The 14,594-nt window shown below is 42.1% G+C and overlaps 1 protein-coding gene across 1 annotated transcript in view; it reads left to right on the top strand.

The window, feature by feature from the left end:
* LOC135883765 (potassium voltage-gated channel subfamily KQT member 1-like) overlaps positions 1–14,594 on the top strand; it is a 522,644-nt gene that overhangs the window by 108,826 nt on the left and 399,224 nt on the right. Inside the window, exons 10-13 of the mRNA XM_065411048.1 lie at positions 1,064–1,079; positions 1,700–1,829; positions 2,126–2,129; positions 6,704–6,749. Of these exons, the coding sequence (XP_065267120.1) occupies positions 1,064–1,079; positions 1,700–1,829; positions 2,126–2,129; positions 6,704–6,749 (196 nt within the window). The remainder of the gene's footprint in view (positions 1–1,063; positions 1,080–1,699; positions 1,830–2,125; positions 2,130–6,703; positions 6,750–14,594) is intronic.

Raw genomic sequence — 14,594 nt, 5'->3', positions numbered from 1 at the left:
CACTTGATATCACCAGGCGGACTCCCAGGTGTCCAGCCCATGACGTCCGTCTTCTCCCTTCAGGGGTCCTTTGGCTTTCGGGAAGCAATGTACTGAAGGAGACAGACTGTTTCATCCTATTTCTGCTGAGCTGTTCAATTTAGTGCCTCTTCTTAGAGGTGCTGGCATGGACCAACCAAATAATGACCCATACTTTTACCGAAGAATTGAAATGACCAACGTAAATTAGTCCAATCAGGGAACGAGACATCAGCTTTTGAGATCTTGCAATTGGGCCTGGAATTTTCCAGTCTGTTTTTGCAATACAGCTTGTCACACCAGCTTGTGTAAAGACAAGTTAGGCCATAGCTGTTGGTACAACCATTTAAAGACCTGCATTGAACTCCAGCTGTTTGCTCTGGTCAGCAACTTATCTCCATGAGTAGCTTTCTGGGAGCCTCTCTGTGTCACGTCTCTTGGCCAGTTTTGCAGTTATGCTTGCTCAAGTTGTAATTTCTCTATCAAATACTCTTCTAGCTGCTGAAACATCCAGTTTAGAGGTCACATAATTTATAAAAATCACTCCACAGTCTCTGATGTTGTTTAAACTCGTTTTAACAGTACATTATACAGTACAAAGTCACTTCAGTAACTGTTGTTCTCAAACTAGAACATCTGTGTAAATTTTCCATTTCTGTTCTCCTTGTTTTAACAACAATGGCGGGGCCTCTGTACATATGACTGAGCTGAGTCTGTGCTTTATTAATCAGTTCTATTTCTGATTATTCCCCTCTGGTCAAGTGTTCTTATAAACACACTGTTTGGTTTCACTTCCTTTTATTTACGGCCTCTTTCAGCATAGGTGTATTTCACTAACTTGATAGAATAAGCATTGCAAACATTAGCCTTGCTACTTCGCTTTATCACTTAAACTAAAAGAAATCAATAGGAACACAACCCATTTCTTTCCTAACAGGATTGCCCACAAGGTGAAGCCTGTTATTAAAATTTACAATGTTTTGCCCAAAGCTTTATCGCTAATAATTGACTTCCCTTTTTTACACATTTTGAATTATAATATTAGATTCCATTTTAGTACTGTGCCTGGCACATCATATAGTATCAAGGTTTGATATTAATTTATTTTTTAATTAATTTACTTATTCACAGACAGGGAAAATGGGGAAATCTCTAGCTGCACCAGTATGCTCTGGAGAGAAAATACAGCAATTCTGAATTTTCTCAGACTATTGAAGAAATCTAGCCATTAGATCTTGCATTTTTCTACTCTTAGCCCTCTGTTCTATCTTTCTAAAAGGCCTTGATGCCTGTGCAACTGTTAAATAATCACAACACATAATTTTGGGGCCTTAGTTTTATACTCAAGTTTTGGGCATCCAATTTGAGAAAAATTAAAGAGACCTTCTTTTCAGAGAGTATTGACTGCCTGCTCACTAGAAGTTTGGTCTCTTTAAGGTGTTTTAAAGTTGGGCATCCAGAATGTGTCAGTTTTGAAAACCTTGGCCAAGGGCTTTGGCCATGGCTTTGAATTTGCTGTTGGCCATGGCTCTGAATTTCACCCTTACTTTTTAACTTAACTTAATGGTTGTAGTATCAAATTCAAATTTACCTTACAATAAATCTCAAGTGTGTTGCTCTTATCTCTGTATGCTGTTAATATCTTTACTATTATCCCATTTCCATTGCTACAGTCTAGAAGATACAAAAGAAAAGGAAAACCTGGGCGTGATAATGGCGCGGCACCAATAATAAATCCTGGAGAGACTGCCTTATCCATTCCACAAATTACTTACGATCACATTGATGAAAGAGAAGACAAAAAAGACATGGTTTTTTACCTTGATGAACCTGGAGGTAATTTACTTTTATTTATGTTTAGCGCTGCAAATCTTTTAAACAGACACTGTTAAAAGAACTGAACTGGCAAAGGGATACATTCCTTGTGTACGCAATTTTAAAATAGTTAATGAAGCAAGTTATCTGAAAACAGGGACCATTAAATGACAAAGAAATGTGGGCACAACATAGTAAAATTACAGATAAATTAACATATATTGTGACTATCAAAGACCCAAAGGAGTTGCCTTTTTGTTTAACAAACTGTACATAAAATCCAAAATGTCAGTTTAGTTCTGCCTTTTAAAATTTCTGGCACAGATCTCACTCCACAGTGAGAACTAAATGCAAAGTTCATCCTTTGAGCCTCGCTTTCCTTAAGTATGTTATCAACACACACATGTACCCTGTCAACTTAATCAAGTTCCTACCAACTGGGAAGGGAGAAAGTGAGACTTGTTTTTCTTATATGCTAGCGTGACCTGCAGATATGACAATGATGGGGTGGCATATACAGATTTTATACCTAGGTGGATATGATAGTTTGAATTGGAGACAGTATTTTTCTTCACTTCCTGCATTGAAGTACTGTGTTTTAAACAGTTGCTGCATTTCACCCTGGAGATGGCTGGATTTCAGTCTTAAGTGAAGAGATTCTTGTGTTTGTACAGTCCTTTGAGACTTTTAATGATGGACGTCACTACATAAATGTGCATATAAAATAGTATCGGTGTAAACATTTCTGGGGCTCCTCTTAAAACCGATTTTTCTATCGGTAGACTACCTCCCTTTGTCTTACGGGAAAAACGTCCCTCTCTGTACAAATCCTGGAGCAGCAAAGCCTCTAACTGAGGAAGTAGACTTCACTGGAGGATGGTTTCTTCATGCTCCTATCTTGCCCTTTTGGAAGCCTGCAAATACCTGCCAGGCTAAATGAAGGAGCCAAAAATAATCTGGCCAAGTACAGTAAATAAAATATTTGTTTCGGGTAACTTTGAAGAACCTTGTGCCTTCTGCCATTTGACATGGGATACAAGAAGTCTCCAATAAACTTGCCTAGCATCTCTGTACTAAATGGATTTTCTTATGTGGCATTTGGGCTGTCACAGGATTTGACAGCTTTTTTCTCTATGATTTTGTGGTGTGATGGTTTGCTTTTTAAATGTATTTGTTCTCAGAGTACATGCTGTGTACCTGTTGCTGCTGAAAACAGTGTAATAAGGTGGTGACTTTTTTTTAATAGTTTTGACTTCATAGACCACAGGAATGAAGGTCAAGTGGTATGCTAGGTTGTATAACCCGCTAGGCTGTTGAGTAGCAAAAATAAATCCGCTAAGAAAAGTGTAAGCACATGATATTCTGGTTTCTTTCTCTGAGGACCCTCTTGATGGGCTATTTATACAGTATACCTAGAGTGAGAGGCAGCTACTTAGAGGTTGCTGCAAATGAATATCGTTAAAATCTCTATCTTTGGTTACTTCTAAAAAATATACTAATTAAGCAATTACATTTAAAATTAGTTGCTATTCCTATCCATGGGGTGCATCCAAAGGCAGATTAAAACTAATGGATTGGTTAAAGGTTGCATTCATGTATATTTTGATTTTTCTTATTGTTTTGAATTGAATCCTAATGTAAAGCAACATCAATTATTCATACATTGATTAACCTCTCTACTACATTCTTCTATTACGTTGTCACTTAGAGTATTATTTTTACAATTTACTCATGACATTCTCATTTGTTCTTAATGGCTATAAAACTTGCCTTGCATGTATTCTCACTTGAAGATTTTGCTTCATCTTAGATATATAGCTATTGCAGTAATAGTCAGACAGTGACAGGCAAAAGAGAAAAAAGTGTGATTGGTAATAAAGTTTTATTTGTTCCTTAGTATCACAGAAGTTAGAGAAAGAAAAGAACATGAAGTCCTTGTCCATTCCTCTGCCTTGTTTATTTAAAGAATATTCCTTAAATGTTCACTGTTTGCACAAGCAAACTGGTCAGTTTTCACAATGGAGAGGTAAATTGTGGGGTCCCCCAAGAATCTGTACTGGGACTGTGCTGTTCATATTCATAAATGATCTGGAAAAGGAGGTAAACAGTGAGGTGGCAAAGTTTGCAGATGATACAAAATTACTCAAGAGAGATAAGACCAAAGTTGACTGCCAAGTTATGAAGGGATCTCACAAAATTTGGTGACTGGGCAACAAAATGGCAGATGAAATTCAATGTTGATAAATGCAAGGTAATGCACATTGGAAAACATATTCCAAACTATACATAGAAAATGATGGGGTCTAAATGAGATGTTACCACTCAAAAAAGAGATCTTGGGGTTACTGTGGATAGTTCTCTGAAAAGATCTGCTCAATGTGTAGCAGCAATCAAAAAAGCTAAGAGAATGTTAGCAACCATCAGGAAAGGGATAGATAATAAGACAGAAAATGTAATGCCATTATATAAGTCCATGGTCCACCCACACCTTGAATACTGCATGCAGGTCTGGTCACCCCATCTTAAAAAATACATTAGAACTGGAAAAAGTATAGGAAAGGGCAATACAAATGATTAAGGGATATGGAACAGTTTTCATACATTTGTGTCTGTTCAGCTTGGAAAAGAGATGACTAAGGGGGGGATTTGCTAGAAGTCTATAAAAACATGAATGGTGTGGAGAAAGCGAATAGTGAAGTGTTATTTACCCCTTCACATAACATAAGAACCAGGAGTCACACTATGAAATTAATAGGCAGCAAGTGTTAAACAAATATAAGGAAGCACTTCCTGACACAGTGCACAGTTAATCTGTGGAACTCATTGCCAGGGAATGTTGTGAAGGCCAAAAGTATAACTGTTTTTAAAAAAAGAATTAGATAAGTTCATGGAGGATAGGTCCATCAGTGGCTATTAGCCAAGTTGTTCAGGGACCCCACCCCATGCTCTGCGTATCCCTAAAACTCCGACTGCCAGAAGCTGGGACTGGAAGACAGATCACTTACTAATTGCCCTGTTGTGTTCAGTCCCTCTAAATCATCTGGCATTGGCCACTCTCAGAAGACAGGATACCGGGCTAAATGGCTCATTGGTCTGACCCCGCTATAACTGTTCCTGTGTTCAAAGTGCTATGTCTAGCAGGAAATATTGTTAAAAAGGCTAACTTATATTTTTAGTGCTTTCTGCCCCTACCAGTTGGTAACAAAGGAAAATCAAGTTTTTTTTTTCTCCCTTCAGATGGGTGAAGAGAAAATTGAGTTATTGTTTTTTCCAATTTGTAGAGCAGTGGCCGGCAACCTTCGGCGCACGGCCCATCAGGGTAATCCGCTGGTGGGCTGTGAGACATTTTGTTTACATTGACCATCCACAGGTATGGCCCCTTGCAGCTCCCAGTGGCTGTGGTTTGCCGTTCCCAGCCAATGGGAGCTACAGGAAGCAGCGGCTAGCATGTCCCTGCGGCCTGTGCCACTTCCTGCAGCTCCCATTGGCTGGGAACGGTGAACCACGGCCACTGGGAGCTGCGGGTGGCCGTGCCTGCGGATAGTCAACGTAAACAAACTGTCTCGCAGCCCGCCAATGGATTACCGTGATGGGCTGCGTGCCGAAGGTTGCCGACCCCTGCTGTAGAGGCTAGAATGCATGCTATTCTAGGGCCAACTGTATTTCTATCTTATTTATCTCCTTTAGCCAAAGTACAGTGCTAAATTACACAGTGTTTCCTGTTCTGATTTATTTCTTCTGTAACCAAACTTCCAAGAATGTGTTGAGCCAACTAGATTGCTCAGTTGGCTAAATATGCTTGACCTTCTTAACAGTTTTAACCTGGTTTTCCTCAAAGATCCCTTGTGAGCAGTTAAAGGCTTGCAGCCTGGTGCTTCAAAAGGGGGGAATTCCCCCCCCCCGAAACTGAAATAAAAATGGAAGCATATTGGAGGAGTTTAGGAAGGGATAAAGGAATGGTAAATGACAGAGATGATACTCTCTGCTGTTTCAGTGTTCCATAGACTGGAGTAGCTTGGCCATAGGTGTGTGGAAGCTGAGGGTTTTAAAGAGACTATGACAAACTTCAGTGGGGTCAGGCTGCATCATCTCTACTGATCTGTCCTTGCAACATCAAATCTGTAGTTTTTGGTTTTTTGTTTTTGTTTTTAAAAAGTGCCTGCCAGCTGTTTAATTCAGATGTGAACATAGAATGTCACAGCAGGTGCTTGTGAGTAGGACGGGGAGAAATGAGAACTTATGAACTGTGATGCTTCCAAAAAAAGTGTCTGTAAAAATATGGTAGATCAGTAATTTTCGGACTATCCATATGTGAAAAACAATGTTAGAAATTGTTACTTTCATAAATACTGACTTGTGGAGTCAGTTTGTGATGATCTCAAATGAAATATGCTGTATAAAATGTGGTGTTGTGAAATAACTACTTTTAATTGCACTGTTTTGGCAGGTGTAATATAAACTGTTTCTTTACCTCTGTTAAAGAACATGCAGTACATGACTTATGATGATGATGGAGAAGCAGTCTTAATCCTGGAAGAATTGCCCTAGATTTAATAGCCATTCAGTTTTCCAGTGGGATGTTTCTCTTTCCTTTATTTCACTGTAACCTCTCCCTTTAGTCTTCATTCATCGTTATTAGCCTTTCATCAGCTTTTAAATGTTCCTAGCAAGATTATGCTTCATATACTTTTAAAACCTTGCGTTTTTATTCTCTGCACAACACCCAGAGTACAGTATGTGAGTACATTGTGTGGGCCACATTTGCTTCACTCAGTTGCGTTTTGGAATATTAGTTTTTGTCTATAAAGTTTATTTTTGTTCTTGGATTTAAAGACTGTGCCCTTCCAGAATGCTCAGGCTTAATTAGTAGACATAAATCTATATAATTCCACATCTTCCACAGGTGGGCAAAAATGGCCATCCTCCACAAACAAGCAATTCCTCCCCACACTTTTGCTCCTCCCTTCTGACATGAATGCTTGGGAGGAGAGGAGATGGGCCTTATGCTTGTGACCAATGGTGTAATACAGTGGTTCTCAAACTTGTTCCACCGCTTGTGCAGGGAAAGCCCCTGGCGGGCCGGGCCAGTTTGTTTACCTGCCGCGTCCGCAGGTTCGGCCGATCACGGCTCCCAGTGGCTGCGGTTTGCTGCTCCAGGCCAATGGGAGCTGCTGGAAGCGGTGGGGGCCGAGAGATGTACTGGCCGCCGCTTCCTGCAGCCCCCATTGGCCTGGAGCTCTGAACCACGGCCAGTGGGAGCCGCGATCGGCCGAACCTGCGGACACGGCAGGTAAACAAACCGGCCCGGCCCGCCAGGGGCTTTCCCTGCACAAGCGGCAGAACAAGTTTGGGAACCACTGGTGTAATATATTAAAAAAGCCTGGACACCTGACAATTGCCCATTAGTATGAGATCTTCAACCAATGAGACAAATGCCAGTTTTTGTGTCCATCCAGGCTTAAAGTCAAATGGAAGGATCAGGGAAGTGTGAGGGCTCCAGACAGGAACCAGTCACAACAGGACAGCTCTTTCTCAATTACTTTCTCTCCAAAAAGGGAAGCTTAGGGCAATAATTGCTGAGTTCATTTAGCACAAAGCAGAGACATGAATAAGGGTTGCCAGTACCCTACCTTCCCAAAGAGATTGCTGGCAATCTCAGCATATAGTGGACCTAATATTTCTCTGCTTTTTCTTTACTAACCACGAGGGATAAAGAACCGCGTTGCTCGCCCAAACTCCTCGAGTGCTTCCAGATTCTTGGTGAGCAATTGTTTTTGGAGTCATTCTGAAGACATTGCATTTATCCCATACAAACATGGATTTGCTGCTACAGTGGCAGCAAACCTAGTCTGTACAGACCATATCTGGAAAGTTTAAAGAAAAATTCATCACAATGGAAAAATAGAGGCAGCATGGATTTACCAAGTGATGAACCAACAAGAACAAGTCTTCAGAATATGACTTTGTGAAAAGACCTAAAAGATACTTCTTGCTGTATTATTTTCAGGGCCGGCTCCAGGGTTTTGGCCGCCCCAAGCAGCCAAAAAAAAAAAAAAGCTGCGATCGCGATCTGCGGCGGCAATTCGGCGGAAGGTCCTTCGCTCCGAGCGGGAGTGAGGGACCATCTGCTGAATTGCCGCCGAATAGCTGGACGTGCCGCCCCTCTCCGGAGTGGCCGCCCCAAGCACCTGCTTGCCAAGTTGGTGCCTGGAGCCACCCCTGATTATTTTCTTGCCCTGCATTTTTAGTGTTCTTAATCAAGAGCTCTTACGCACTGATTTACTCTTCTCAGCATTACTATACAATTTTCTTTTTCAGTACTGAGCCCAGCTTCCTCCTCATTTCAGGTTGTTAGGACAGAAATCCTGACATTGCTTTACAGCCCAGAAATCAGGTTTTATCTTTCTCTGTCACCATTGCTGTGGTCTATATCTTCTGCTGCAAAGAGGTCTAGTATCATAGCATCATAGTTTAAGGCCAGAAAGGACCAATGGATCACCTAGTCTGACCTTCTGTATATCACAGGCCACCAACCCCCACCCAGAGAGTGTGTCAGAGTGACAAGACAACAGGGAGCTCTCACCTGGACATCTGCTAGTATACCTATAGGGCTTAGATGAGACGCTTGAGATTACTAGAACAAATGATGGATATGAAGAAGCAAGGCAAGCAAGAGAATAAAAGGATCACTTTAATTAATGAGACTGGCATCCTTTTCTATGCATTTGTGAAGTTTCATTTTCAAATATCAAGTATCCAGTCTAGTATAAGCTTTCCAGAGCCGAGCTGAACTGAATAGCTGTTTCATAACTTTTTTCTTCAATTAGAAAAAAATAAAATTAGAAACAGTTTTGGATGTAGAAGGCTAGTGCCTCTTGGGACTTCTCTAGCAGATGGAACATATTACAAGCTGTCGGTTATTATAGGTCATGTACACTACTCATTATTGTAAAATTTATCAAAGTTACAAGAACCTCAGAATGATAAATCGGCACTGGGATAAAAATGAGCTTTCTATCCATTGTTATGCTTTTTTAATTTGCTTTTTGGGATTTCTTGCATAGTAATTTTCCCTTGTGTATAAATCAAAACGACATGAGACATTTTTGGGTAAAAAAACCCAACTTCAAAAGCCCTCCTATATAAATGTTGCTAATGTCAATACATACTGTACATAATGTAATTTTTACACTGATGATGGCTTCCATTATCTGGTAGTGTATAGGTTGTTTTTAGAGACTATTTGAATTGGCATAGAGTGAGGGCTGCCTTCATCCTATGGGGTGGAGGGATTACAATCTGCAATATATATAAAGAAGCAAACATTTTAAATGAAGTGGATTCATAAAGATGCCAGTGCTGATAAGTTGAGTGAAAAGTGAGAAAAAGCATGTGGCTAATATTAACTCAACCAAGCAAATGCTCAAGTTAGTGAGGGTCTGCACTGCTGTCACTAATGGGAAATAGATGGGAACAGGGTAGATACGAATATATGCTCCCAGTTACGCAGAGAAAGTGGCCAGAAATCTTGGTTGTAAAGATCTTCAGATTCAATGAGGGCTGAGTTTAACAGATGCCAGACGCTATATTCAAGATAGGGCTGCTTACTTTTTTGTTTTTAAATTTGTTGGTGACTATCATGCACATAGTCAGACACTATTGGCATTTGCTTGAGCTAAGCATTTTGCTGGCAGGTACTATGCAGCAGGGGCGGCTCTATGTTTTTTGCTGCCCCAAGCACGGCAGGCAGGTGACTTTCGGCCTGCGGGAGGTCCGCTGGTAACGCGGATTCGGCGGCATGCCTGCGGGAGGTTCACCGGTCCCGCGGCTAGCCGCCGCCGAATTGCAGCCGAAGCCGCGGGACTGGCGGACCTCCCGCAGGCATTCCGCCGAACTGCTGCCCTCACGGCGAGCGGCAGGCCGCCCCCCGCGGCTTGCCGCCCCAGGCACGTGCTTGGTGCGCTGGTGCCTGGAGCCGCCCCTGCTATGCAGACATATTTTTACATTTCCACCAGTGCATTTTAGTCCTGCAATATCTTTACCATTTCAGATCTGGTCACCTTGAGCAGAAAATGCCAGTTAGTTGAATTCTGTGGCCAATCCTGTGATGTGCAAAAGGGTTTGTGTGGGGAGGGATAGAAAGAGAGAAGCTGTGACTGCCAAATACACTCTTGTTTGTGACTAGAGCTAGCTAGATGATGATAATTCCATTGCACTGCAACTTACGAAGTGTTTGAAATTTGTTTTCATTGCTTCAAGTTGTCTGCCTGACTCAAGGCAGAGTTTTTCATCATATTCCACGCAGAATCAGGTAGAGTGGGGACTTGAACCTGGGTCTCCCGGATCCCGAGCTAGTGTGTGAGTGTGTCTTTCTTTAAATCTTTCAGAGGAAAAAAAAGTGTGATGAAACATACATCTCTGCAAAACAATTTAGCTTTGATGAAATTTCATTCAGTGAAAAATGTTTCAACTAGCTGTACTTGTGACTTTAGGACATGAATCCAAATCCTCAGAAATGGAAAGCCAGTGTTCTTATACTGTCACTATGCCCCTCTTCCAGCCTTCATCACCAAATTGATAAGTGACACGTATACAGTAAATAACACAATTGTGTAGACTACTGTAGAATTATTGTTTAGAAGTTCGTTTTGGCAAGCTTGGTTTTGCAAGGCTTAAAAAGGAGTATCCCATTTAATGTTAAAAACTGAAGCCATCAATGCTTTGCTATGCAAAAGAAATATTAGTTAAAAACACAGAATTGGAAAGGAGTGCAAGTCCCAGAATCAGGACATTTTCCTTTTGCTGCCAAAAGTATATATCTCAGATAGTTGTTGAAATCCTGCAATATGTATATAAATTATATTCATGAGCCAATTTGTTACCTAATAACTCTGTAGCTTAAGAAGATGAGGCTCTTTTAAAAGGACAGATGTTTTTACTAGTACAGTGTTTCCCAAACTTGGGACGCCACTTGTGTAGGGAAAGCCCCTGGTGGGCCGGGCCGGTTTGTTTACCTGCCCCGTCCGCAGGTCCGGCCGATCGCACCTCCCACTGGCCGCGGTTTGCTGCTCCAGGCCAATGGGAGCTGCTGGGAGTGGTGGCCAGTACGTCCCTCGGCCCGCGCCACTTCCAGCAGCTCCCATTGGCCTGGAGCAGCGAACTGCGGCCAGTGGGCGCCGTGATTGGCTGGACCTGCGGACGCGGCAGGTAAACAAACCGGCCCGGCCCGCCAGCGGCTTTCCCTGCACAAGCAGTGTCCCAAGTTTGGGAAACACTGCACTAGTATATTGGTGTGTGAGACCAAGATGAGAGTCGACTTGGGAACCTTGGGTCCCAGAAAACTGATGCTGAACATGTGCTTCATCTCAAGCACATGGATGGTGCTGACTCCATGATTCCTGCATCATGCTCTATTTTTAGTCCTTGGACCAAAATACCAGTTGGCTTTAGAGAAATCATGTCTTCCTTTCTATTTATGCACAAGTTGGTTTGGCAAACAAGTGACTAATATGAGAGAGAATTTAGAAAGATATCTTTACATTTATAGACTTATCTTTGTATAGCTTATCTTGGACAAGGATAGGATAGTCTTACTTGTCTAAAAAATATACAGTATATCTGATAAGGCCTCTTTGTTAGAATGGGTTGTTTGCCAGTTTCCACTCACTTTATCTCCCTTAGAATTCTTATATGGTGAAGAACTTTCTATTACGTGGTAAAGAATTTCCTCCAGTTGAAATGATCTGTTCGGTTTTTAAAAAAAAAATCTTTCATTTTTTGACTGATGAAAAATGAAATAAAACAAGAAAGGAGAAAAAACATCTTCCACTTTTGGTGCAACACACTGAGAGCCTTATGCAAGTATTAGCAATGAGAATTTATGCCCCTCATTTTTGGTATAATACACTTTAGGTAACACACCAGAGGCAGGTAGGCTAAATTCTCTTCACTTGCATAAGGCTCCTGGTAAATTCAATAAAACTCTCTAGACAGAATTTGCCCCGTGTGTGAATTCCCTCTGCTATTGTGCAGGAAACAATTAACCAAGGGCCCTATCTAGAATGCTTTATTCTGGAACTCTTCACTGAAATCAATAGGAAGTTTTCCTTGAGCAAGGCATGTGGACTGAGGCCATGTGTGCACTACAGGGACTATATCACTATAGCTACAGTATAGTTATGCTGGTATAACCCCATGGTGTAGATGCAGCCTATCCATCAGTGTAGGAACACCACCTGCCTGAGCAATGGTAGCTAGGTCAATGGGAGCATTCTTCCATCAGCTTGGATGCATCTACACAGGGAGCAGGTCAGCATAAATTCCTTGATCGGGGTGGGGATTTTTCACACTCTGGAGTAATGTACCTAATTCAATTTAAAATTTAAGTGTAGACGCAGCCTGATTCATTTCTAGAGATCCTTCGTATTCCTGCTGATGTCCATGATGCTGGATCATAGAGAAATAAACAGGCACCCATATGGACTTCTGCTCCTTTAAAAACAATGGGGTTGTGGGGGGAATTAATATTTGTCTACTGAAATGCAAAAGAAATAAGGGAGGGGGGATATGTTCTGAGCTTCTAAGAAGGTTTTGCAAACAGTGAAGTGCATGGATATTGGTGGAGAAAACTCGCTCTTTTAGGGCATGTCTTCACTGCAACAGTTTGCTCGAGTTAATGCACTTGAGTTACCTCACTCAAGAGTTACCAGGTTGCAAAAAAACACTAAAGCTATGCAGAATGACTTCATTAGCAGTTTGAGTTGTTGTCACTTGAGCTGCTGCATCCCCGCTGCATTAGTAGCTCTAGTAACAGCAGCACTTGAGTTTCAATCCCCTCTTCCCACCTCCAGGCTAGCTAACTTGAGCTTAAAGCACCGCTTACTTTGAGCTGCAGACTTTTGTATGTAGACAGGAGTTGGGGTAGGGGCGAAACTTGAGTGACAACTTGAACAAACAGTGTAGTGACAAGCCCTTCTTTGTATTTGTTTTTGAAGATTTATAGTGACTTACTAACTAAACCGGACAACATGTGTAGTGCATCTCCTCACCAACACTTGCTACTGTGGACCCATCAAATGTTCCCTCTGCTAGTTACACAGGCTCTCACTGGACTATTGAGTCAAATTCAAAATCTTGGATTTTACCTTTAAGGCACTCAGGTGTGGACCCATAGAAGTACTTAGATGTCTGAGTCTTAGACTTAAGTGCTTAAATCCTGTTTTTAGGCTCCTTTATGATCCACAAAAGCCCTGCTCATCTGCTGCCTAACCCTGAAGGCGCCTAAAATCACTTGGCACTGAAGTGTTTGCAGTAAAAGTTCCCTAGGTGCCTAAATGTCTGCTTTGGGACATGCACAGGGATGCCTTGCTGTAGGTGCCTGGATGCCTAAGCCCCTGAGCAATGCACAAATGGAGGCAAGATAGGTGTTTGCCCACTTAACAAGTGTGTGGGGCCCAAACTGGGTACTGTGCTCCGAGGTGGCTTAACTCTGCACAAAACAACTGGTGGAGATGGAGGAAGACTTTCCTTATGACTTTTAGCCCCATGGTTAGGGTACCAGCCTGGGTTGTGTCCCTCTGCCTGATGAGGAGAAGGGATTTGAATAGGGATCTGCCCCTCTCAGGTGAGTGCCCTAACTGTTGGGCTAGAGGATATTCTGATGTGGGCTTCCCTCAATTGCTCCTATTTTAATTATTCCACTTTAATTAAATAACTGAATAATTAAATAGTAATTGGACTAAAGAGAGAGTGAGAATGGTTTGTTAGTCCCATGGGAAGGGTACTCACTTGAAAGGCAGGAAATTCCTTCTTATCAGGAAGAGCAGGACTTGAACTAGGGTCTTCCACATCCTGGGTGGGTACCCTATCCACCGGGCTAAAGGTTATAAGTGAGGGGCTCCATTTCCACTCTCCAGCTGTTTTATACCGAGTTAGGCAGCCTCTGAACATGCCTACCACATCCGGATCCACACACAAGTTAGGTGCAGGAGCACCCATCTCCCCCTGGTTCATGGGTTGCAAACAGAGCTGGGTGTCTCCCTGAAGCCTGGATTTTGGTGTCAAACTCTGAGAGGGGTGGAGCTTCTCAAACACCGCTCTCTTCGCCATCTCCCATTGGCTAATTTAGATGGCTCCTCCCCCAGTGTGCTGGCTTTATGACTCGCATTCCAAGGTGCCTATCTCTCCCCATTCATTGTGTAGGGGAGCTGAGGTGCCTAACTCAGGCTTTGTGGATTGCAGTATTGTTCCTGTGGTTTTTCTAGGCACTGAAAAGTTAGGCCTTGTGAAGCTCAGCATCACACTGCCAAAGTGCCATTGTGGAACTGGTCATAGAATCATAGGGTTAGAAGGGGACCACCAAGTCTAATCTCCTGCCAAGATGCAAGATTTGTTGTGTCTAAGCCATCCAAGACAGATGGCTATCCAGCCTCCTTTTGAAAACCTCCAGTGAAGGAGCCTGCACAAACTCCCTAAGCAGTCTGTTCCATTGTCCTACTGTTCTTACAGTTAGGAAGCTTTTCCTGAGATTTAATCTAAATTTGCTGTAGTTTGAACCCATTGCCTCTTGTCCTGCCCTCTGTAGCAAGAGAGAACAACTGTGTGATACAGTAAGAAAAAAATGTAAAATATAGGCCAAAAGTAATCTATGGACAATATTTGTAGACTTTCAAGTGTTTCCAGACTGCTATCATGTCTCCCCTTAATCTCCTCTTTTCCAAACTGAACATACCCAGTTCTTTCAGCCTTTGCTTATATGGTTT

The sequence above is a fragment of the Emys orbicularis genome, chromosome 1 (assembly GCF_028017835.1).
Source record: "Emys orbicularis isolate rEmyOrb1 chromosome 1, rEmyOrb1.hap1, whole genome shotgun sequence".
Lineage (NCBI taxonomy): Eukaryota > Metazoa > Chordata > Testudines > Emydidae > Emys > Emys orbicularis.
The sequence above is the reverse complement of the archived record's forward strand: the minus strand, read 5'-3'. Positions and strand labels throughout refer to the sequence as shown.